The following is a 23,655-nucleotide window of genomic DNA, read 5'->3' on the forward strand; positions in this document are numbered from 1 at the left end:
CTGGCGAGACTGTGCGTGCAATACTACATCCGGTTTTGGTCTCCGACAGTTAACGATGTGCTTGCATTGGAAGGCGTGCAGAGAGGGCTCACAAGGTTAATTGCTGAGAAAATTAAATGGAGTTTAGATTGGGCTAATACTCATTAAAGCTTAGAGAAGTGAGAGGGGATTATGTTTGAAGTTTCTGGGAGAGTTTAATAGATAAAAGTGGAGGCTGCTTGCAACTACCAAATAGTATTATTTTAAAGAGCGGGACCTTTGGCCCACCGAGTCCATGCAGACCAGCGATCATTCATACACTAGTTCTATTACACACTCTAGGGTGTACAATTTACAGAAGCCAATTAACCTACAAACCTGTACGTCTTTGGAACGTGGGAGAAAACCGGAGCACCTGGAGAAAACCCACGCAGGTCACAGGGAGAAGGTACAAACTCTGTACAGACAAGCGGCCATAGTTAGGATGGAACCCAGGTCTCTGGCGCTGTGAGGCAGCAACTACCGCTGCACCACCACTGGTACCAAGGCCAAGCCGGGGCCCGCATTCTATCCGTGCACTGTCGTCCATCAGAGGGTAGCGAGGTGAAACATGGTGTCACCACTGCTGACCAGAGAGCAGAGTTACATTACCAGACCCTAATCGAGCTCGACCCCAACAGAGTAGCAGAAGAGTCATACAGCATGGAACAGGCCCTTCGGCCCAACTTGCCCATGCTGACCAAGTTGAGCCAAATGAATTTAAACTCAATTTATAATCCGGGGTTTCAATTAAAATGACAAAATTGGCGTTAAAACTGATCAGATTCAAAATAGACAAAAATGCTGGAGAAACTCAGCGGGTGAGGCAGCATCTATGGAGCGAATTAAATAGGCAATGTTTCGGGTCGAGACCCATCTGAAGAAGGGTCTCGACCCGAAACGTCGCCTATTTCCTTCGCTCCATAGATGCTGCCTCACCCGCTGAGTTTTTCCAGCAATTTTGTCTACCTTCGATTTTCCAGCATCTGCAGTTCCTTCTTAAACTGATTCAAGATGGTACTCTATGGAAGAAACTGTTCCTTTCTTATCTAGTCAAGCCTACAAGGGACTCCAAACCTACCCACCCACCCACATAGACCAAGGGCAACTAGTGGCAGGCAGCAATTGCTGGCCCTGCCAGTGTTGACTGCATCTGGAAAAGTGAAGTAAAAATCGAAAGCAGCAAGTGAAAAGCTGATTCAGCGGCGAGCAGGCAATAAGATGCAAGTCTGATGTATATGATGTAGACACTGCACAAAACAGGAAGTTTAGTTTAGAGACACAGACAGATACAAAATGCTGGAGGAACTCGGGTCAGGCAGCATCTCTGGAGAAATCATAAGATCATAAATGATCGGAGTAGAATTAGGCCATTCGGCCCATCAAGTCTACTCCACCAATCAATCATGGCTGATCTATTTCTCCCTCCTAACACCATTCTCCTGCCTTCTCCCCACAACCTCTGTCACCTGTACTAATCAAGAATCTATCTATCTCTGCCTTTAATATATCCACTGACTTTGTCTCCACAGATCTTCTGTGGCAAAGAATTCCACAGATTCACCGTCCTCTGACTAAAGAAATTCCTCCTCATCTCCTTCCTAAAAGAACATCCTTTAATTCTGAGGCCATGACTCTCCCACCCATGGGATCAACAGCTGATCTTTCGGGTTCAGATGTGAAGGAGGGAACTGACCTGAAATGTCACCTATTCCTTTTCTCCAGAGATGCTGCCTGATCGCTGGGTTACTCCAGAATTTTGTGCCTATCTTCGTCACCTATTCATATTCTCCAGAGATGCTGTCTGTCTAACCCACCTTTGCTGTGCTGTCTATCTAACCCATAGTTACTCCTCCAACACTTTGTGTCCTTTTATGTAAACCAGCATCTGCAGTTCTTTGCTGTTACATTTTGGTTCCTGACAAGTTTTACTAAGTAGGCTGGTGAAATGCTATGAGCAGCTTGTGAATGTGGTGCGTCCTCGTTTACCAAGGATCTCACCCAAGTCATGACCCAGAAAGAAAGGTACCTGTTGAGACGAGAGCTGGTGAAAAACAAACAAGCAAGCTGATGGTTCTTTCCCCTTTAAGGGCCTGTTCCACCAGCATGCGATTGCATGCTTCTAGCGCAACCAAACGGAAGCGGAGTTCGCGCTGTTCGCGCTAAGTTCGTGATAAGTACGATCTAAGTACGCGCAATGTTCGCGCGTGGCGTAATTTACGTCAAACTCACCAATCAGCTGGGCAAGAGGTGGGCCGACTGAATTTGGACGTCGCATGGCGTCGGGCGGTGACGTCATCACGTAACGGCGCACCATGTGGTGACGTCATCGCGCAACGCCACGCGCTAGGCGTATGCCGTCAAGACGCTGTGTCTGGCGTCGAGACGCTACGTACGCCCGTCGATGAGCTGCGTACGGCCTCGATGCGGCTGCGGGCCGACAGACCGTTGACGCGCGTAATTTTTGAACAGTGCAAGATTTTTGGAGCCCCGCGCGATGTCGGAGCCAGCTCCCCCCGCACAACTCCATACGCCTCCGCCGATCGAAGTGGGACCGGCCCCGCAAGGCCATACGCCTCAAGCGACTACGTTTGGTCGCGCTAGACGCATGCTATCGCATGCTGGTGGGACAGACCCTTTATACTCTTCTTTGTTCCCGCCAGCCAGAGACTCTCCACTCTGAAGAAGAGTTTCGACCCGAAACATCACCCATTCCTTCTCTCCAGAGATGCTGCCTGTCCCGCTGAGTTACTCCAGCTTTTTGTGTCTATCTTCGGTTTAAACCAGCATCTGCAGTTCCTTCCTACATACTCTTCAGTCTCCTCCCTGCTCCATTGTCCATTGTAACGTTGAACCCACAACTTTAACGTGCAAATCTTAATGAAGATCTACCTCTGTTTGATAAAATCCTCCAACTCTTTGCAGGTTTTCCTTCCATCGTTCATGTGCTGAATCAGATTGTCATAGCCAACGGTGCTGGTTATGTCCGTGCTCTGAAACCAGGAAAGAAATGAAAAATAATTAGAATCGAGAAAAATACTACACAAACAAACACTTTAAAGGAACAGCACTTTAAAAATAAAGATCATTTTAATAGCTTAGCTTAGTTTAGTTTAGATATACAGCATGGCAACAGGTTCTGCAGTCCACGCCGACCAATGATCCCCGTGCACTAGTTCGATGTTAACCCAGTTTCGCCTCCTACACACGAGGGCCAATTTATAGATGCCAATTAATGTACAAGCCTGCACTGCTCTGGAGTGTGGGAGGAAACCAGAGCACCCACAGGAAGAACATACAAACTCCGTACAGACAGCACCCACTGTCAGGAGCCTACCACTCCGTACAGACAGCACACCACCCTGTCAGCCATTAAACATAGGAAATTAGTCTAGGCCCGCCGCTAAGGCAGCATCCTCAACTCAGTACCGCTGCCTTCTCTCCATACCCCACTGTGCCACATCTAACTCCCCTAAATAAGCCCGCCTCAACTACCCTCTGTGGCAGAGAGTTCCAGAGATTAAAGCTATTAAGACTGTTGAATTATAATCCTTCCCCTCCAAACCACTTTTCTCCCTGTGTGGCCATCACACACGTGAGCGGGGGAGGAAGAACAATGGATGACCCGCCGTGGGGAGGAACAAAAGGAGGAGCCGGCGTGCTTTGTAACTTTGCCAGTGCCATTGGTGGCTGCTATTTGTATACATTGTGTATGCAGCAAAGAATCTCACTGTGCTTAGTCACATGTGGCAATAAAGTATTACATTCCCTTCCACATCAATGGCCCCACTGATTATGGGAACAGCCATGTGTCACTGCCAGGAAGTTCTGTTCAAGCAGCACATGAGCAACAGGGTTTCACTCACAACCTCCTCCAATAATCCCATTTTTAGCACCGCCATTGGGTTCTCAACAGCCCAGAGTGTTTAATTGTCGTATGTACCAACAATGGACCAATGATGTTCTTACTTGCAACAGCATAACAGGCTCATAAACGCAATGCACATAGATAGTGTACGATATATATTTTAAATTCAATAAACCAAAATTCTAGTGCAAAACCTGAAGCCCTTTTTGCGACCAATGACAGTCTTGAGAAGTTAATATGCAACCAAGGAACTGCAGATGCTGGTTTATACCAACGGCAGACACAAAGTGCTGGCGTAACTCAGTGGGATGGGCCTGACCTGCTAAGTTATGCCAGTACTTTGTGTCTGTGTAGCGGTTAAGAGTTGCTGGGTTTAGTGTGCAGTGTTCAAGAACCTGAGGGTTGTTGGGAAGAAGATAGTGAACCTAGTGATCACGGTTTTCAGGCTCCTGTACCTTCTTCCTGATGGTAGGAGAGAAATGAGAGCACTGCCCGGGTGTTGCGGGCCTTTGATGATATTGGGGGTCTTTTTGAGGCAGTGTCTCGTATAGATCCCTTCGATGGTGGGGGGGGGGGGGGGGGGGGGGGGGGGGGTCAGTACCTGTGATGGACTGGATAGTGCCCACCATTCTCTATAACCTCCTTCATTCCTGGCGTTCGAGTTACCAAGACAGACCATGATGCAACCAGTCAGTCTGCTTTCTGCCGTAGTAATGAAGATGTTCAATAGAGCATTCATCAACAAAACCAAATCTTTTCAATCTTCTAAGGAAGAGGAGGCACTTTGTGATTGCATGAATGTATGGAGCCCAGGACAGACAGATCTTCATATATATATATATACAACGCCCAGGAACGTGAAGCTGATGATGCTCTCCAGCCGATGAAAACAGGGTCTTGGATCTTTGCCTTTCCCTTCCCGAAGTCAACTATTAGCTCCTTGATCATGCAAACCTAGAGAACAAGTTTGTTGTTGTGGCATCATTCAATGGTGCTTTATTTATCACATGTGCAACTGGTTACAGTTCAATTTATTGCCATGTGTACCACGGCAGTGAAAAACGTTTGTTGCGTGCCAACCAGCCAGCGGAAAGACAATCTTGCATGATTACAATCGAACCATTTGCAGTGGATAGATACATGATGGGGGAAATAACGTTTAAGTCAAGGTAAAGCCAGCAATGTCCAATCAAGGACAGTCCGAGGGTCATCAGCACTGTCTACCTCATTGATGGGGCACTGTGCAACTACAGTGAAATTATTTTTGCCTATTTTCACATGCAGGCATTGCCAAGTTTTGACGACATGTCCAAAGTCCGGTCTGCCTGCGTGCTCGGCCCACTAGAGTACGTCCTGAACCAGGTAAACCCCAGGCTCCTGCAGGGCCTTCCCCCATCGCCCTTGACTGGATTGGCCCGCAAACCAAAATCCCTCTCCTCTCCCGGCCATCTTTGTGTCCCAGGGTCACCTCCTGCAGCCGACCTTCGAGGCCTTGCTCCTCACGTCCAACTTCTCCAGCTCCCCCCCCGTTCAATCGTTGCAGATTTGGAGGATTTTATCAAACAGAGGGAGGGCTTTGTTAAGATTGACATGTTTAGGTTGAGGATTAGAAGTTATAATAACAAAGGAGCAGGGAGTAGAGTGGGGAGTCTGGGGTTGGTGGGAACAAAGAAGAGCATAATGGTGCAAAGACCATCTTAGAATGAGATGAGCTAACAATTTGTCAAGGTTGTCCAGGAAAGTTCTCTAAAGCAACATGTACTGCAGATGGCCTTACCAAAGCAGGGGCTACACTTGACTTCCTCCGAGGAAATTGGGTTGGGCAAGTGGTTGATGTGTCGGTGCCATAGTAAAATGTTTGCACAAAAAGTACGATATTGCACAAACAGCATTACGATATTGACATTGATGATCGCCCATTAATGTATGGAATGACTCAGCAGGCTTCAAGGGCCACAAGCCCTATTGTTCTGTTTCCATGTTTCTTTCATCCTCTGTCTGTCTCCAAAAATATATTCTCTGAGAGAAAAAAATCAATTGCCTCACCCTACTTAATTTTAAACAGTGATCGCTAATTTGAGAATCTCCCACAAAAGATAACATTCATTCTACATCCCAGCCTGTCAAATCTCTTCAAGATCCTGCATCTTTTGAGTCAAGTCCCCCTCTTTCCCTTCTAAACTCCAGTGGACAGATAGAGCGATAGAGTGACACAGTGCAACAACAGGCCCTTCGGCCCAACTCGCCCACACCGGCCAACATGTCCCAGCTACACTAGTTCCACCTGCTTGCGCTTGGTCCATATCCCTCCAAACCTATCCTATCCATGTACCTGTCTGTTTCTTAAATGTTGGATAGTCCACTCTGTGTGAAAAGGTTACCCCTCAGATTCCTATTAAATCTTTTACCCTTCACCTTAAGCCTATATCCTCTTGTCCTCGATTTGTCTACTCTGGGCAAGGTACTTTGGGACCTGATCAATTCCTCACTTAATTTTATACACAGCTATAAGATCACCCCTCATCCTCCTGCGCTCCAAGGAATAGAGTCCCAGCCTTCTTAACCTCTCCCTGTAGCTCAGTCCCTCTAGTCCTAGAAACATTCTCGTAACCTCGGTGCCTAACCTGCCCAACCTTACTTCATAAGGCAACCTACTCATTTCAGATATAGACTTGTAAACCTTCTCCAAACTGCTTCCAACCTAAGAACATCATAGAGTCGGAGTCATACAGCGAGGAAAACATGCCCTTCAGCCCACCTTGCCCACACTGACCAACATCTTCAGTCTTCAAGTCTCCAATGAAAACCTTGTTACCTGCAGTTACCATTAGACGCAACAGCAACAGATAACTATTAAATGTATTCATCTCTCTGAAGTGCCAATCCAATTTAATTTTGAAATCGCCTGACAAATGCCACTTTTACTTTTACAAGAATTGTCCATTGTACTTTCTTTGGCATGTGCAGCCAGCAACTCTGTTAGTTAACAAGACCAGAGTATAGAGCATCATATTCTTAGGTTATAAAACTCTGAACCCACCAGACATCAACTTTCTTCAAAAGTATTCAGTTATGGGAGAATCTAACCCACAAACTAGGACAAGTCAAGAGAGATTTATTGGCACATGTCCCGAAGCAGAACACCAAAATTCTTACTTGTAGTAACGCCACATGTACGTAAACATATTACTCTGAAATCAAAAAGAACATCCCAAGTCTATGTGGTTCAGAGCTTATTTGGAGGTTGTAGTGTTTAATAGACTGAGGGCTGTAGGGAAGAAGCTGCTCTTGAACCTGGACGTTAGTTTTCAGACTTCTGTACATTCTTCCCGATGGCAGGAGTGAAATGACAGTGTGGTCAGTGCGGTGTGGGTCTCTGATGATGCTGGCTGCCTTTTAGAGTCTTGTAGATTGCTTTTTGACTCTTGTAGATCACTTTGATGGTGGGGGGGGAGGAGGGTGGTCAGAAGGACTGGGCAATGTTCACGACTTTTTGCAATCTACTTTGTTCCTGGCCATTCGAGTTGCCAAGCCAGGCTGTGATGCAACTAGTCAATATGCTCTCCACTGTACACCTGCCCAAGAGAGTATTTGTTGACATTCCGCATCTCCTCAATCTTCTAAGGAAGTTGAAGGACTTTCTTTGCGCTGGGTCCAGGACAGATCTTCAGAGACATGCACGCCCAGGAATTTGAAGCTTTTGACTCTCTCCACTACCGACCCGTCGAATGAAGACAGGATTGTGGATCCTCAGTCTTCCTCTTCCAAAGTTCACAATCAGCCAAATCCTTACTAAGAAGGAAGTAAGAATGCAGACCAGACTGGAAAGGAATACAACTGAGAAAACATCTTTAAAAAAAAAGGAAATTACACGGGTGCATGGCAGAAAGAGGAATAGAAAGAAATGGTGCACGATGTGAGAGGAAGGGAAGACTCACATGGGGTAGAAAGGCTTGATGAATACAACAGCCATGTCACCCACTAATAGATCCAAACTAGAAAGTTACCATTATGAGACCCCAGTCCAAGTGAAGCTTCCCAAAAACACATTCCAAGTACTGAAAGATTGTATTGTATTGTATTCAATTTATTGTCATTATCTCATAAGAGACAATGAAATGGATTCGCGGAGCGTTGGGAGCTCCACGAACCACAGCTCCGTGATGTCGGTGCAGCAGGCCCAGCACTCCGGGGCTCCAAACGGAGATCCCCGGTAAGGCATCGCCCGCACCGCGATGTATCCAATGCTGCGCCGCTGCTGCTGCTGGAGCTCTGGTCGGTCCCGGCAGGAATGGCAGCGCCAATCCAGTAGGTAGGCCGCGGGGGGGGGGGGGGGAGGGGGGGGGGGGGCGAGGACGCGACTCGAACAATAGTCGCATCCTCTCCAGGAAGCGACTGAAGGACGGTATCCCCCTTACCGTACCCTCTTCCCCCACATAAAGACAAAAACCCCCCACAATTGTATTATACTTGTATCGGATCCAGGGTAAGGCGGGAGAATGACAGTCAGAGCAGTGTACTGTTCGGGATGTCAGATGTGGGAGGTCATGGTGTCGGATGGCCCTCCAGACGTCCACATCTGCACCAGGTGCAGCGAGATGGGGCTCCTAAGGGACCGTATTAGGATCCTGGAGCAGCAGCTCGATGACCTCTGTCTGATCAGGGAGAGTGAGGAGGTCATAGAGGGGAGTTATAGGGAGGTGGTCACTCCAAAACCACGGGAGAGAGACATTTTTTTTTTTTTTTTTTTTTTTTTTTTTTTTTTTTTTTTTATGATTGGTTTACTGTATATTAACATTGTGTGTTTTTTTACCTGATTTTTTAACTATTTATTCTGTTCCATCAGGGACTGGATTGTTTTTTTTTAGTGTTATTATGTGAGAAGTGTTTTAAATTTCATGTGCGAGGCTCCGCTATTCACTGGGAAACGTCTTTTCATTTTGCACTGTACTTGTTGCTTGCAAGATGACAATAAAGGTTGATTGATTGATGTGGGTCACGCTAAGGAAGGACAAGGGGCAGAGGCAGGGACGAGTGAGTACTCCAATGTCGGTACACCTTGCAAATAAGTACTGCTGTTTGAGTACGGATGGGGGTGACAGCCTGCCCGGGGGTAGTGACAGCGGACGGGCCTCCAGCACAGAGACCGGCCCTGTTGCTCCGAAAGGCAGGGAAAAAAAGAAGAGGGCAATAGTAATTGGGGACTCTATTGTTAGGGGGTCGGATAGGCGATTCTGTGGACACAGTCGGGAGACCAGGATGGTGGTCTGCCTCCCTGGTGCCAAGGTCTTGGACGTGTCTCAACGCATCCAAGATATCCTGAAATCAGAGGGAGAGGAGCCTGAGGTCGTGGTACATATAGGTACCAATGACATAGGTAAAAAAAGGGAAGAGGTCCTGAAGAGAGGATTTAGGGAGTTGGGAGGAGAGTTAAGGAAAAGGACCAAAAAGGTAACAATCTCAGGATTACTGCCTGTGCCACGCGACAGTGAGAGTAGGAATGGAGCGAGGTGGAGGATAAATGCGTGGCTGAAAGACTGGTGCAGAGGGCAGGGATATTCCAGGATTTCGTTGCTTCAGGTGTGATAGAATTGGAGGGGCAAGAGGTGGAAGTGTTGCATTGCTAGTCAGGGAAGATATTACAGCAGTGCTTTGTCAGGATAGATTGGAGGGCTCATCTAGGGAGGCTATTTGGGTGGAACTGAGAAGTGGGAAAGGTGTAGCAACACTTATAGGGGTGTTTTATGGACTGCCAAATGGGGAACGAGAATTGGAAGAGCAAATATGTAAGGAGATAGCAGATATTAGTAGTAAGCACAAGGTAGTGATTGTGGGAGATTTCAACTTTCCACACATAGACTGGGAAACACATTCTGTAAATGGGCTGAATGGTTTGGAGTTTGTAAAATGTGTGCAGGATAGTTTTTTGCAGCAATACATAGAGGTACCTACTAGAGGAGGGGCAGTGCTGGACCTCCTGTTAGGAAATGAGACGGGACAGGTGGCGGAGGTATGCGTTGGGGAGCACTTCGGGTCCAGTGATCACAATACCATTAGTTTCAATATAATTATGGAGAGGGTCAGAACTGGACCTAGGGTTGAGATTTTTGATTGGAGAAAGGCTAACTTTGATGAGATGCGAGATGATTTAAAAGGAGTGAACTGGGACATTTTGTTTTATGGGAAAGATGTAGAAGAGAAATGGAGGACATTTAAAGGGGAAATTTTAAGAGTACAGAATCTTTATGTTCCTGTTCGGTTGAAAGGAAACAGTAAAATTGGAAAGAGCCCTGGTTTTCAAGGGAAATTGGACATCTTGTTCGGAAAAAGAGGGAGATCTACAATAATTATAGGCAGCATGAAGTAAATGAGGGTGCTAGAGGAGTATAAAGAATGTAAAAAGAATCTTAAGAAAAAAATTAGAAAAGCTAAAAGAAGGTATGAGGTTGCTTTGGCAAGTAAGGTGAAAGTAAATCCAAAGGGTTTCTACAGCTATATTAATAGCAAAAGGATAACGAGGGATAAGATTGGTCCATTGGAGAGACAGAGTGGACAGCTATCTGCAGAGCCAAAAGAGATGGGGGAGATATTGAACAATTTTTTTTCTCGGTATTCACCAAGGAGAAGGATATTGAATTATGTGAGGTAAGGGAAACTAGTAGAGTAGCTATGGATACTATGAGGTTCAAAGTAAAAGAAGTACTGACACTTTTGAAAAATATAAAAGTGGATAAGTCTCCAGGTCAAGACAGGATATTCCCTAGGACATTGAGGGAAGTTAGTGTACAAAATGGCCGGGGCTATGACAGAAATATTTCAAATGTCATTAGAAACGGGAATAGTCCCCGAGGATTGGCGTACTGCGCATGTTGTTCCATTGTTTAAAAAGGGTTCTAAGAGTAAACCTAGCAATTATAGACCTGTTAGTTTGACTTCAGTGGTGGGAAAATTAATGGAAAAGATACTTAGAGATAATATATATAAGCATCTGGATAAACAGGGTCTGATTAGGAACAGTCAACATGGATTTGTGCCTGGAAGGTCATGTTTGACTAATCTTCTTGAATTTTTTGAAGAGGTTACTAGGGAAATTGACGAGGGTAAAGCAGTGGATGTTGTCTATATGGACTTTAGTAAGGCCTTTGACAAGGTTCCTCATGGAAGGTTGGTTAAGAAGGTTCAACTGTTGGGTATAAATGCAGGAATAGCAAGATGGATTAAACAGTGGCTGAATGGGAGAAGCCAGAGGGTAATGGTGGATGGCTGTTTATCGGGTTGGAGGCAGGTGACTAGTGGGGTGCCTCAGGGATCTGTGTTGGGTCCTTTGTTGTTTGTCATGTACATCAATGATCTGGATGATGGTGTGGTAAATTGGATTAGTAAGTATGTAGATGATACCAAGATAGGGGGTGTTGTGGATAATGAAGGGGATTTCCAAAGTCTACAGAGTGATTTAGGCCATTTGGAAAAATGGGCTGAAAGATGGCAGATGGAGTTTAATGCTGATAAATGTGAGGTGCTACACCTTGGCAGGACAAATCAAAATAGGACGTACATGGTAAATGGTAGGTCATTGAAGAATACAGTTGAACAGAGGGATCTGGGAATAAACGTGCATAGTTCCTTGAAGGTGGAATCTCATATAGATAGGGTGGTAAAGAAAGCTTTTGGTATGCTAGCCTTTATAAATCAGAGCATTGAGTATAGAAGTTGGGATGTAATGTTAAAATTGTACACGGCATTGGTGAGACCAAATCTGGAGTATGGTGTACAATTTTGGTCGCCCAATTATAGGAAGGATGTCAACAAAATAGAGAGAGTACAGATGAGATTTACTAGAATGTTGCCTGGGTTTCAACAACTAAGTTACAGAGATAGGTTGAATAAGTTAGGTCTTTATTCTCTGGAGCGCAGAAGGGGGGGGGGACATGATAGAGGTCTTTAAAATGATGAGAGGGATAGACAGAGTTGATGTGGACAAGCTTTTCCCTTTGAGAATAGGGAAGATTCAAACAAGAGGACATGACTTCAGAATTAAGGGACAGAAGTTTAGGGGTAACATGAGGGGGAACTTCTTTACTCAGAGAGTGGTAGCGGTGTGGAATGAGCTTCCAGTGGAAGTGGTGGAGGCAGGTTCGTTGGTATCATTTAAAAATAAATTGGATAGGCATATGGATGAGAAGGGAATGGAGGGTTATGGTATGAGTGCAGGCAGGTGGGACTAAGGGAAAAAAAAAAGTTGTTCGGCACGGACTTGTAGGGCTGAGATGGCCTGTTTCCGTGCTGTAATTGTTATATGGTTATATGGTTATATGGCGGGACTGTCATATGCTGAGAGAATGGAGCAGCTGGGCTTGTGCACTCTGGGGTTTAGAAGGATGAGAGGCGATCTTATTGAAACATATAAGATTGTTAAGGGCTTGGACACGCTACAGATAGGAAGCATGTTCCCGATGTTGGGTGAGTTCAGAACCAGGAGCCACAGTTTAAGAATAATGGGTAAACCATTTAGAACGGGAATGGGGAAACACTTTTTCACACAGAGAGTTGTGAGTGCGGAACTCTCTGCCTCAGAGGGCGGTGGAGGACGGTTCTCTGGATACTTTCCAGAGAGAGCTAGATAGGGCTCTTAAAGATAGCGGAGTCAGGGGATATGGGGAGAAGGCAGGAACGGAGTACTGATTGGGGATGATCAGCCATGATCACATTAAATGGCGGTGCTGGCTCACTTGTTTCTATCTTCCTCTTCTTCCTCTTCTGCGGCAAGAATTCGCAGAGATTCACCACTCTCTATGTGTGAAAAATTTTTTTTCTCATCTCGGTCCTAAATGAAAGGGCCGAATGGCCTACTCCTGCACCTATTGTCTATTGTCTATTGTCTATTTCTGAGAGAGCTGCAACACAGTTGTCGCCTGCATATTGGAACTTGAGGGAGCTCATAGATGTCTTAGTTATAGACTTCAGAAGGGCAAGATTGAAAAGTCTGCCATCTGTTCTGTAGACGATTTTGATTCCAGGGGGTAGGTGGTCCTGGATAATGTGGATGGTTGTCGCAATGAAGATGGTGAACTGTGTTGGCAACATACAATTTATATCAATGGACTTCCAGTGGAATTTGTTTCTGCAGTGCAAATAACAGACTAGCCCAGCTCATGACATAGGTGCAGGGATAAACCAAAGTAACGAACAAGGGGATATCTATGGACGTTATTTATATGAACTTCCATAAAGTATCCAATTAAATCCTTAAGTTTTTCAGTAACACAGTGATCACAAGACAGTCGTGTTTTATATAAAGATTAAAGTGATTTAGTCTAATCTGAAAGTTTGGTCTGAAATCCAAATGAAAGCCAACTATGAATGGAGTTATCAGCTAAGTTGGCAGCCCAACATTCTATAGCCTCTTGAAAACAAGTTTCCAGATGCGTAATCTCCTGGCACCTTTGATCATTGTCTGGGAACGCAGCCTTTTCCATGCCATTCTATTGGAAAGCTTAACGTTGGCAAACACTACACAACAGCAACAGTTGAGTAGACCACCCGTCCCCCCTGCCGCTAGTAGCGCAGAAACGTTGCAGACAAGGGGAGCTTATGATTGGCTCGGGGAGGGGGAAGTGGCGCGGTCTGCTCTGATAAGAAAGATTGGTGCTGGGTGCCCTTTCAGTGAGAGAACCTCTACCTTGGACCGTGTCGCGAACAGCGTCTGGTGATCAAGAACAAAACATCCTGTGGCGTGCTCTGATGAGTTTGCGAGTGCTTCCGGGTTTACGCGAGTGTGTGTAAGTGCATCCTGCGGTGTGCTCTGCTGTATACTCGGGGTTTGTGAGTGCGTTCGGGGATATTTGAGGATGTGCGGGTGTATGTGTCTCATTTAGTAGTGTCATAAATTACTGAGTGAATCGAAACTGTTATCCGAATCCAGTGATTTATCGAACACAACATGAATAGGCAGAAATCTGCTGATATTTCCATCAAACCAGCAGAATCTCGAGAGAGAAAGAGAGAGAGCCAGTTTGTTTTCCGGCTTGCAATTGGCTTTTGCTAAGCTTAATGATACTTTGGTTAGTTTAGTTTAGAGATACAGTGCGGAAACAGGCCATTCACTGCCCAGCGATCTCTGCACATTAACACCACCTTACATACATTAGGGACACAATTAACACTTACACCAAACCAATTAACCTACAAACCTGTGCATCTTTGGATTGTGGGAGAAAACCGAAGATCTCGGAGAAATCCCACGCGGTCACGGGGAGAACGTACAAACACCATACCTATAGACAGCACCCGTAGTCAGGATCGAACCCGGGTCTCTGGCACTGCAAGGCAGTAACTCTACCGCTGCACCACCGTGCCGCCCTAGGCTGCATTTGGAGTATTGAGGGCCGTTCTGGTCGCCCCATTACAAGAAGGATTTGGGGGTTTTAGAAGTGATGCAGAGGAGGTTTACCACAACGCTGCCTGGTTTACAAGGTATTCGCTGCAGGATAGTTGGACGGATTTAATTGTTTTCTCTGGAATGTAGAAGGTAATGGAGAAACCTGACAGAAGTATATAAATATATAGCTCAGGCACAGATAGGGTAGACAGTCAGAACCTATTTTCCAGGATGGTAATATCAAATACTAGAGGGCATGGCTGTAAAGTAAGAGGGGGAAAGTTTAACGGAGATGCGTAGGCTATGTTTTCCTTACGTAGAAGGTGATGAGGGCCTGAAATGTGCTGCCAGGGGTGGTGGTGGGGTGGTGGGGGTGGTGGTGGTGGTGGTGGCAGACATGATAGTGGCATTTAAGAGACTTTTGGATGAGCACATGCATATGTGAGGAATGGAGGAATAGGTTGGTGATCACATTATGTTCCACATAGATATTATGTGCTGAAGGGCCTGTTTCTGTGCTGCACCCTTCTTTGTTCTATGTTCCAAGACGCCACTTGGGACGTTATTATTTAAAATTAGAGCACATGGTTTCATTTAGTTTAGAAATACAGTGCAGAAACAGGCCCTTCGGCCCACCATGTCCACACCGACCAGCGATCCCTGCATGCTAAAACTATCCTACACATATTAGGAACAATTTACCAAGCCAAGCCAATTAGCCTACAGACCTGTGCATCTTTGGAGTGGGAAGAGAACCAGAGCTCCTGGAGAAAATCCACGCAGGTCACGGGGAGAAGGTATACTCCATACAGACCACACCCGTAGTCAGGTTTAAACCTGCTTCTCTGGTGCTGTAAACAGCAAACCTACCTCAGTGACAGTGTGCCACCCCTAATGGTATTGGGAGTGACATGTTGCCGTGCATTGAGGATGCCAGAAAATAGTCAGAAAGAACAAAGACAGACAGAAAGTACTGGAATAACTCAGCGTTCGCATTGGGACCCTTCTTCAGACCCAAAAAACGTCACCCATCCTTTTTCGCCTGAGATGCTGTTTAACCCACTGAGTTACTCCAGCACTTTGCGCCCATCTGCAAGCAGTTGAACATGGCTGAGGAGGTAGCGTGCACATTGCTTTCTTTAAGGAAGTATGTGAAAAATTTAATCTGACTCATCATAGGCCATGCGCCAAATCCAAGAACACGCACAACAATAATATCACTCTGCAATATAACAGTCAAAGGGAAGTCAAGCAGGCCTGGAGACAAAGCTGTCAAACTGCATTGCATACCAAAGTAGGCGAGTTTCTGAATTACATTTGCTTAATCCAACTGCATATTTTCCCAATGTGCCATCATAAACGACAATTTCCCATCCCAGTGTGTAACTAATTGCCAACAACAGCTCAGGTAATACAATGACAGACAAACATCAGTTGGCAGCTTAGAATGGGAAAGGTATTTGTATAGTGAACATTTTATTGTGTGTATTATTTCCGATCAGTTGTATAGGGCGAGACCACATCTGGAGTATTGTGTACAGTTTTGGTCTCCTAATTTGAGGACAGACATCCATGTGATTGAGGCAGTGCAGTGTAGGTTCACGAGATTGATCCCTGGGATGGCGGGACTGTCATATGAGGAAAGATTGAAAAGACTGGGCTTGTATTCACTGGAGTTTAGAAGGATGAGAGGGGTTCTTATAGAAACATATCAAATTATAAAAGGACTGGACAAGCTAGATGCAGGAAAAATGTTCCCAATGTGGGGCGAGTCCAGAACCAGGGGCCACAGTCTTAGAATAAAGGGGAGGTCATTTAAAACTGGTGAGAAAAAACTTTTTCACCCAGAGAGTTGTGAATTTGTGGAATTCCCTGCCACAGAGGGCAGTGGAGGCCAAATCACTGGATGGATTTAAGAGAGAGTTAGATAGAGCTCTAGGGGCTAGTGGAGTGAGGGGATATGGGGAGAAGGCAGGCAGGGTTATTGATAGGGGACGATCAGCCATGATCACAATGAATGGCGGTGCTGGCTCGAAGGGCCGAATGGCCTCCTCCTGCACCTACTTTCTATGTTTCTATGTTTCTATGGATCGTTCAGGTTCGGCAAAACAAAAAAGCTAAGATATGGAAATTTCCCGCCTATTCCACATTTCAGTAACTTTTTTGTACACTCTGGAGTTTAGATGAATGAGAGGGATCTTATTGAATCATTTAAGATTGTTAAGGGTTTGGACACGCTGAAGGCAGGAAACATGTTCCTGATGTTGGGGGAGTCCAGAACCAGGGGCCACAGTTTAAGAATAAGAGGTAAGCCATTTAGAACAGAGACGTGCGCCATTTAGACAGAGTTGTGAGTCTGTGGAATTCGGTTCTCTGGATACTTTCAAGAGAGAGCTAGATAGGGCTCTTAAAGATAGCGGAGTCAGGGGGTATGGGGAGAAGGCAGGAACGGGGTACTGATTGGGGACGATCAGCCATGATCACATTGAATGGCGGTGCTGGCCTATTCCTGCACCTATTGTCTATTTCTGTTAAAGCATATATATTCAGCCTTAAATAAACAGATCAATATTGTACACAAGAATCCAGATATGATGCTTCCAGATGCAATTTAAATGAATCATAACCTCCCTATTTATGTATTCAATTGATCTAAAATAAAGCAATATTCTTTGTTTTTTTTGTCTTCAGCGGCTGTTTTTTGGTAATAATTATTACCTTGACTTCTCTAGTCTGATCTTATTACAGCTATGCCTCTGTTTAATTTAGTTTATTGTCACGTGTAGCATGTTGGATTCATGGGAGGTGGACTTAGAGGGGAGGATGCTCCTCAAACGTCGGAGCATCCTAGACAATACTGCTCACTCCTTCCATGACACACTGGTCAACTTGAGGAGTACCTTCAGCAACAGATGCAACACTGAACGCCACAGGAGATCCTTCTTCCCTGTGGCTATCAAACTGTACAACTCCTCCCCCTTCTGTCGTGGCATAGACTGAGACTGACTCCCCTCCGGCAGAACATAGGTTTGCACAGCGATAGAGTTGCTGCCTTTCAATGCCAGAGACCCGGGTTGGAAGCCGGTTGGTTTCCCCGGATGCTCCGGTTTCCTCCACAAAAACGTGCAGGTTTGTAGGTTAATTGGCTTCAGAAAAGATTGCAACTGGTCCCTTATACGTAGGATAGTGCTAGTGTATGGGTGTCGCTGGTTGGCATGGACTCGGTGGGGCCTGCTACCGCCTGGTATCTCTAAACTAAACTGAAATGTTGAGTGAGTGGATGAGGAAATGGTAGATCCAATATTTTGTCATCGTTGAAAACATCAGCGACGCAGTGGTGCTGGTTTCCAACGGGAACGGTGACGGACGCACCACACATCTCTGTCCTCCAGTTCCTGCGGACTTCCGCCGCTGGAAGTATAGGATTTTGGTGTGTGTGCTTTATCATCATTCCTTACAATGCCATGTACAACAGCGATCGCAACTTCTACTGAAGTGTGGATGGCCGTCGGCTCGCTAGAAGCTCATCCGCCCTTTGACAGGTCTTGTTTTTGGTCCTGCTGGGGGTCCACAGCCCCCTCCTCACCTGGCAAACCAGGTGGGGGAGACGGTTTAGTCGTCGACTATCCGACCATGGAGCAGGTAGCACGGGATTACATGGTACCCGCGGGGGGACTCCCCCAACCAATATGGTGTGGATAATTGTAACATTGCTGAGAAGAACAGAAAAGCAAAGCTAAATGATGAAAGATTGAGTTGTGTTGCTATTCTAAAGGACCCAGGTTCTCTTGTACACAATTCATCGAAGGTCCACATGCAAGAGCAGCAAGCAATTGGGAAGGTGGATGCTACATTGGCCTTTAGTAGATTGCTGGAAGAAGGAAGTGTTATAACAATTGTACAGAACCTTTGCCAGACTACACCTGGACTATTGTGCAGAATGTTGGCTTCCGTACCAAAGACAGGATGTAGCTGCCACAGAGGGTGTGCAGCAAAGATTCATCATACTAGTTCCCCATGAATAACATATTTGCCATTTGAGGTGTGAACACGTAGACTGCACTTCTTGAGATTTAGAAGAATGACAGGAGATCGCGGAGTTGCTCCAGCATTTCGTGTCTCTCTTTAGTTTAGTTCAGAAATGCAGAATGGAAACAGGCCCTTCAGCCCACCGGGTCCATACTGACTATTGATCACCCGTTCACCCTGGTTCTATGCTTCCTCTTTTGCACCCTGGTTCTATGCTTCCCCTTTTGCTTCCACTCACTAGACACTAGGGGCAATTCACAAAAGCCAATTAAACTAAAAACCCTCTCTTCTGAAGGATGGGAGGAAACCAGAAGACAGAGGAAACCCACGAGGAGAACATCCTAAAGCTAATCAGACAGCACCCGAGGTCAGGATCAAACCCAGGTCTCTGGCACTAAGAGACAGCAGCACAACCAACTGCACCACTATGTCACCATCTCTCATCAAAACGTACAACATTTTACAAGAGCTCGACAGGCTAGATACAGGTAGACATCTCCTCAGATGTTAAGAGTCTAGGACCAGGAGAAACATTTCAGAACTAAGTGCAGATTAAGGGTAAGTTTAAAACCCATGGGACAATGTACAGTCATGGACAGAGGGCTGGTTGACAGATAGGTCCTTTTTCCAAATAGCAGGAAGGGTCAAGGGTTCTTTATTGTCACACGTGCAAACGCCGAGAGAAATCATTTTCCTACGTACAGGATTTGATGCAATTTTCAAATTCTAGCCCGTGCTCTTATGAGGGTCTACAGGGTGGACTACAAGGTTCAATCCTTGGACAGCAGCAATCATCATCGATATTATTAATTCAGATGAGGAATGGAATAGTGATACGTGCAGGTTTGCAGATGACAAAACTGGGTGAGCGTGCGAGTTGTTGCAAGAATTCTACTTTGGTGGCAAAAAAGATAGATTATTTTTGCAACAAGAATGGTGTCCTTGTAAACCATCACTGCACACCCGCCTAAGCGAGAGACTTTCTCAGAGACCTAAATATCAGACACGGGTTGGATTATTGTGATATACACCAATGTTCAATGAAAATTGAAAGCAAGCTTACAGCCAGTTAAGGTGGCAAATGGTATCTGGGCCATCATTGCATGAGGATTTGAGTGCAGGAGCAGGGATATCGTGAGAAAAACACTCAACGGGTCAGGCAGCATCTGCAGAGGGAATGGATAGGCGATGTTCCGGGTCGGGAGCCTTCTTCGAGGAGGAGAACATCTTCAAAGTAGGCTCACTTTGAGATTTCTCAGTAAAATGGAGACACAAGGAACTACAGATGCTGGAATCTTGAGTAAAACATGTTCCTTCTTCACCTCATCTGCTCCAGGGCAAACAGAACTAAGTTCTGCAGTTCTTTCTCATACCCAAAATGATCCATCCCAACATCTTTGTGAATCACCTCTACACTCCCTTCAATGGTATTACATCCCTCCTTTAGCATTGTGACCACAGCTAAGATCTGACCAAGGTTTTATAAATTTGGTACCTTGCCTCCCTAGTTCTACAACTGATATTCTGACTAATGAAGGCATAAGAAGGGACTCGTCACCTGCCCATGTTCTCCAGCGATGTTTGTGCTTTTTAATGAAGGCCAGTGTTCCATACATCTTCCTGGTCATGTTTTTTGCCTGTGCTGCCCACCTTCAAGGATCTGTCGCCTTGTATTCCAAGGTCACTCTGTTCCTCAATACACCCCAAGACAAGATCCATTCATGGTGTACGGGCTAGCGACGTTACACGGGCTAGCGACGTTACACGGGCTAGCGACGTTACACGGGCTAGCGACGTTACACGGGCTAGCTACGTACACACGGGCTAGCTACGTTACACGGGCTAGCTACGTTACACGGGCTAGCTACGTTACACGGGCTAGCGACGTTACACGGGCTAGCGACGTTACACGGGCTAGCTACGTTACACGGGCTAGCTACGTTACACGGGCTAGCTACGTTACACGGGCTAGCTACGTTACACGGGCTAGTTACGTTACACGGACTAGCTACGTTACACGGGCTAGCTACGTTACACGGACTAGCTACGTTACACGGACTAGCTACCTTACACGGGCTAGCTACATTACACGGGCTAGCTACATTACACGGGCTAGCTACGCTACTACGCCCCAAATGCATCGCCTCACTTTTGTCTGGTTTAAATTCCATTTTCCTTTTTAAGAAAATGTCACCAACACATCATAGGTCCCTGCAGCCTAAAGGGCCTGTCCCACCAGCATGGGACTGCATGCGGCAAGCGCGTCCTAACGTGGTCGCTTGAGCCGTACGGCCTCGTGGGGCTGGTCGCACTTAGATCGCCGGAGGCGTATGGAGTTGTGCGGGGCTGGTCCCGACATCGCGCGGGGCTCCGAAAAACTGACACTGTCCAAAAATTCCGCGCGACAACAGCCTGTCGGCCCGCAGCAGCATTGAGGCCGTACGCAGCACCTCGACGGGCATACGCAGTGTCTCGACGTCGTACACAACGTCTTGACACCGTACGTAGCTTCTTGATGCCATACCCAGCATCTTGACGGCGTACGCATAGCGCATGGCGTTGCGCGATGACGTCACCGCCCGGCGCACCGTTGCATGTTGACGTAACCGCCCAACGCCATGCGACGCGCAAATTCAGTCAGCCCGCCTCCTGTCCAGCTGATTGGTGAGTATGATGTCAGGACCAGCCCTGCACAACTCCAGACGGCTCTGCGGTTGGAAGTGGGACCGGCCCCGCGAGGCCATACGCCTCAAGCCACCACGTTTGGTCGCGCTAGACGCATGCAGTCGCATGCTGGTGGGACAGGCCCTTAAGGCTACCTTCCACACAATCAACAACCCGGGCGGCATGGTGGCACGGCGGTAGAGTTGCTGCCTTGCAGCACCAGAGACCCGGGTTCGATTCGGACTACGGGTGCTGTCCGTACGGAGTTTGTACATTCTCCTCGGGACTCCAAAGGCGTACAGGTGTGTATATTAATTGGCTTTGGTGTACAGGGATCACTGCTCGACACGGACTTGGTGGGCCAAAGGACATCTTTCCACGCTGTCTCTCTCTCTCTAAACCAAACTAATCTCTGCCAATCTTTGTGTCAGCTGTACACATTGATCTTGTCTCCCACTCTACATCCATGTCATTTGCACATATTACAAACAGCACGGGTCTCAACATTGATCAGTGTGGAGCACTCTTTATCACAGATATCCCATTGTAAAAACAAACCTCCACCACCACCCTGTCTCCTGTTGTCCAGCGAGTTTAGGATCCAGTTGGCCAACTTGCTCTCGACTCTACGGACCTTAACCCACGAAACCAGGTTCCTAAGTGGGTCTTCACCAAAACTGCGATAAGGAGAAACTTCTTCATCCAGGGACTGGTGAACTTGTGGTGTTCTCTACCACTGGAGGCATTTGAAGCCAAATTGTTAACTGTCTTCACGATATCACCAGTAGTACTCAATGGTAGTTATTATTGTCACGTACCAAGGGACAGTGATATTTCTTTTTTTGCACCCAGATCAGTGAAAGTATGACTACACATCTTAGATTCAGTACCTGTGTATAACAGTATGATATTGAGACAGTATATAGCATGTCCAGGTTTTGGTGTCATTTTTAAGTCCCAGACGATGCGAGGGCAGAGTTCTTCACCTGGCCACGAGGCCCATTGCCCTGGCAGCGTTGCAGTCGGCCAGGCCAGGCCAAGCATAGCCGTTGTTGTCCTCCACCACTCCATGCTGCTGCAGGGATAAGTACAGCACATACAGTTCTTATGGCTAAAGAGATCAACAAATTTGGAAAGAAAGCAGGAGTAGGATTTTACATTTTTCCTAACAATAACGGAAGCACAGAAGGTTCCTGCTCCTAATCTTCACGTCTAGCTTTCCATTTTACAAGATGGAATGAAGAAATATTCCTTCATGCAGTTGGTGATAAATGTTTCCAATTCTCTACTCCGGTGGCTGTGGAGGATCATTTGCTGTGTTCATTCAAAACACAGATCAATACATTTCAAGATGTTCAGAAATCAAGAGTTTTGAAATAGCGCTGATCAATAGCGATTCAGAAAATCTGCCTGAAGCATAAAACCAAGACCTGAAGAGCTCGACGGCCTGCTTTACATTTTGACGGTGTGGCACAGTGGCGCAACGTTAGACTTACTTGCTGCCTTGCAGCGCCAAGGACCCGGGTTCGATCCAGACTACGGGTGCTGTCTGTACAGAGTAAACCAGTAAGTGGCTTCTTAAAGGGATCTCAACCCTGATCACCCTATCCATGTTCTCCAGGAATGTTGCCTGACTTGCTGATTTACTCCAGCACTGCGCCCTTCTGTGCACTAACCGGCATATGCATTTTGTTTCTGCTCTCAACAAGATTTTGTTTAGTTTAGAGATACAGCATGGAAACAAGTCCCACGGACCACCGAGTCCGCGCCGACCAGCAATCACCACACACTAAAGGGCCTGTCCCATTTGGCTGTCATTTGCACGCCATTTACGCGACCGGGTAGCACGTGGGTAGTGCGGGACGGGTGCATGGAGTGGCGCGGAGGAGTGTGGAGTTGCGTGTGGTATCGTGCAGCGCACCAGGATTTCGTGCTGTACAAAATCTATGCGCGCCACCGGCCTGTCGCGTAAATGACTGCCAAGTGGGACAGGGTGACGTTTCGGGTCGAATGGGTGACGTTTCGGGTCGAGACCCTTCTTCAGACTGAAACATCATCCATTCCTTCTCTCCAGAGTTGCTGCTGGTCCCGCTGAGTTACTCCTACATTTTGTGCCTATCTTCAATTTCAACCAGCATCTACAGATCCTTTCCACAGATTAATTTGGTCTGCAGCTTGCTACTTTTCATTCACCTCTTTTTTTTTAATAGTGGCATTACATCTGCAGTTTTTCCAATTGCTAGCACCACTCAAGAAACGGGAACATTTTAGAAAATCACCATAAATATCATAAACTAGGTAAATATCATAAACTGGGTATTCAAATGACGTTACGCACTCCAGACGGCTGTGCGGACACATGATGTCGGACGTCAGTCACTACCGGCCTGTCGCGTAAATGACGGCCAAGTGGGACAGGCCCTTAACCCTATCCTGCACACGCTGGGGACAATTTACAATGTTACCAAGTCAATAAGCCTACAAACCTGCACGTCTTTGGAGTGTGGGGGGAAACCGGAGCTAGCTCCCGGAGAAAACCTACGCAGATCACAGGGAGAATGTACAAACTCCGTACAGACAGCACCCGTAGTCAGGATCAAACCCAGGTCTATGGCGCTGTAAGACAGCAACTATTCCACTGCGTCACCTTGCCACTGTAAGACAAGGAAACTACAAATACAATAACCGATGCCATTAT

The 23,655-nt window shown here is 46.4% G+C and overlaps 1 protein-coding gene across 1 annotated transcript in view; it reads right to left on the reverse strand.

Moving 5' to 3' along the window:
* Positions 1–23,655, reverse strand: part of pstpip2 (proline-serine-threonine phosphatase interacting protein 2) — a 124,274-nt gene that overhangs the window by 81,747 nt on the left and 18,872 nt on the right. Inside the window, exon 2 of the mRNA XM_055654827.1 lies at positions 2,911–3,011. Coding sequence (XP_055510802.1) covers positions 2,911–3,011 — 101 coding nt within the window. The remainder of the gene's footprint in view (positions 1–2,910; positions 3,012–23,655) is intronic.

The sequence above is a fragment of the Leucoraja erinacea genome, chromosome 1, assembly GCF_028641065.1.
Source record: "Leucoraja erinacea ecotype New England chromosome 1, Leri_hhj_1, whole genome shotgun sequence".
NCBI lineage: Eukaryota > Metazoa > Chordata > Chondrichthyes > Rajiformes > Rajidae > Leucoraja > Leucoraja erinaceus.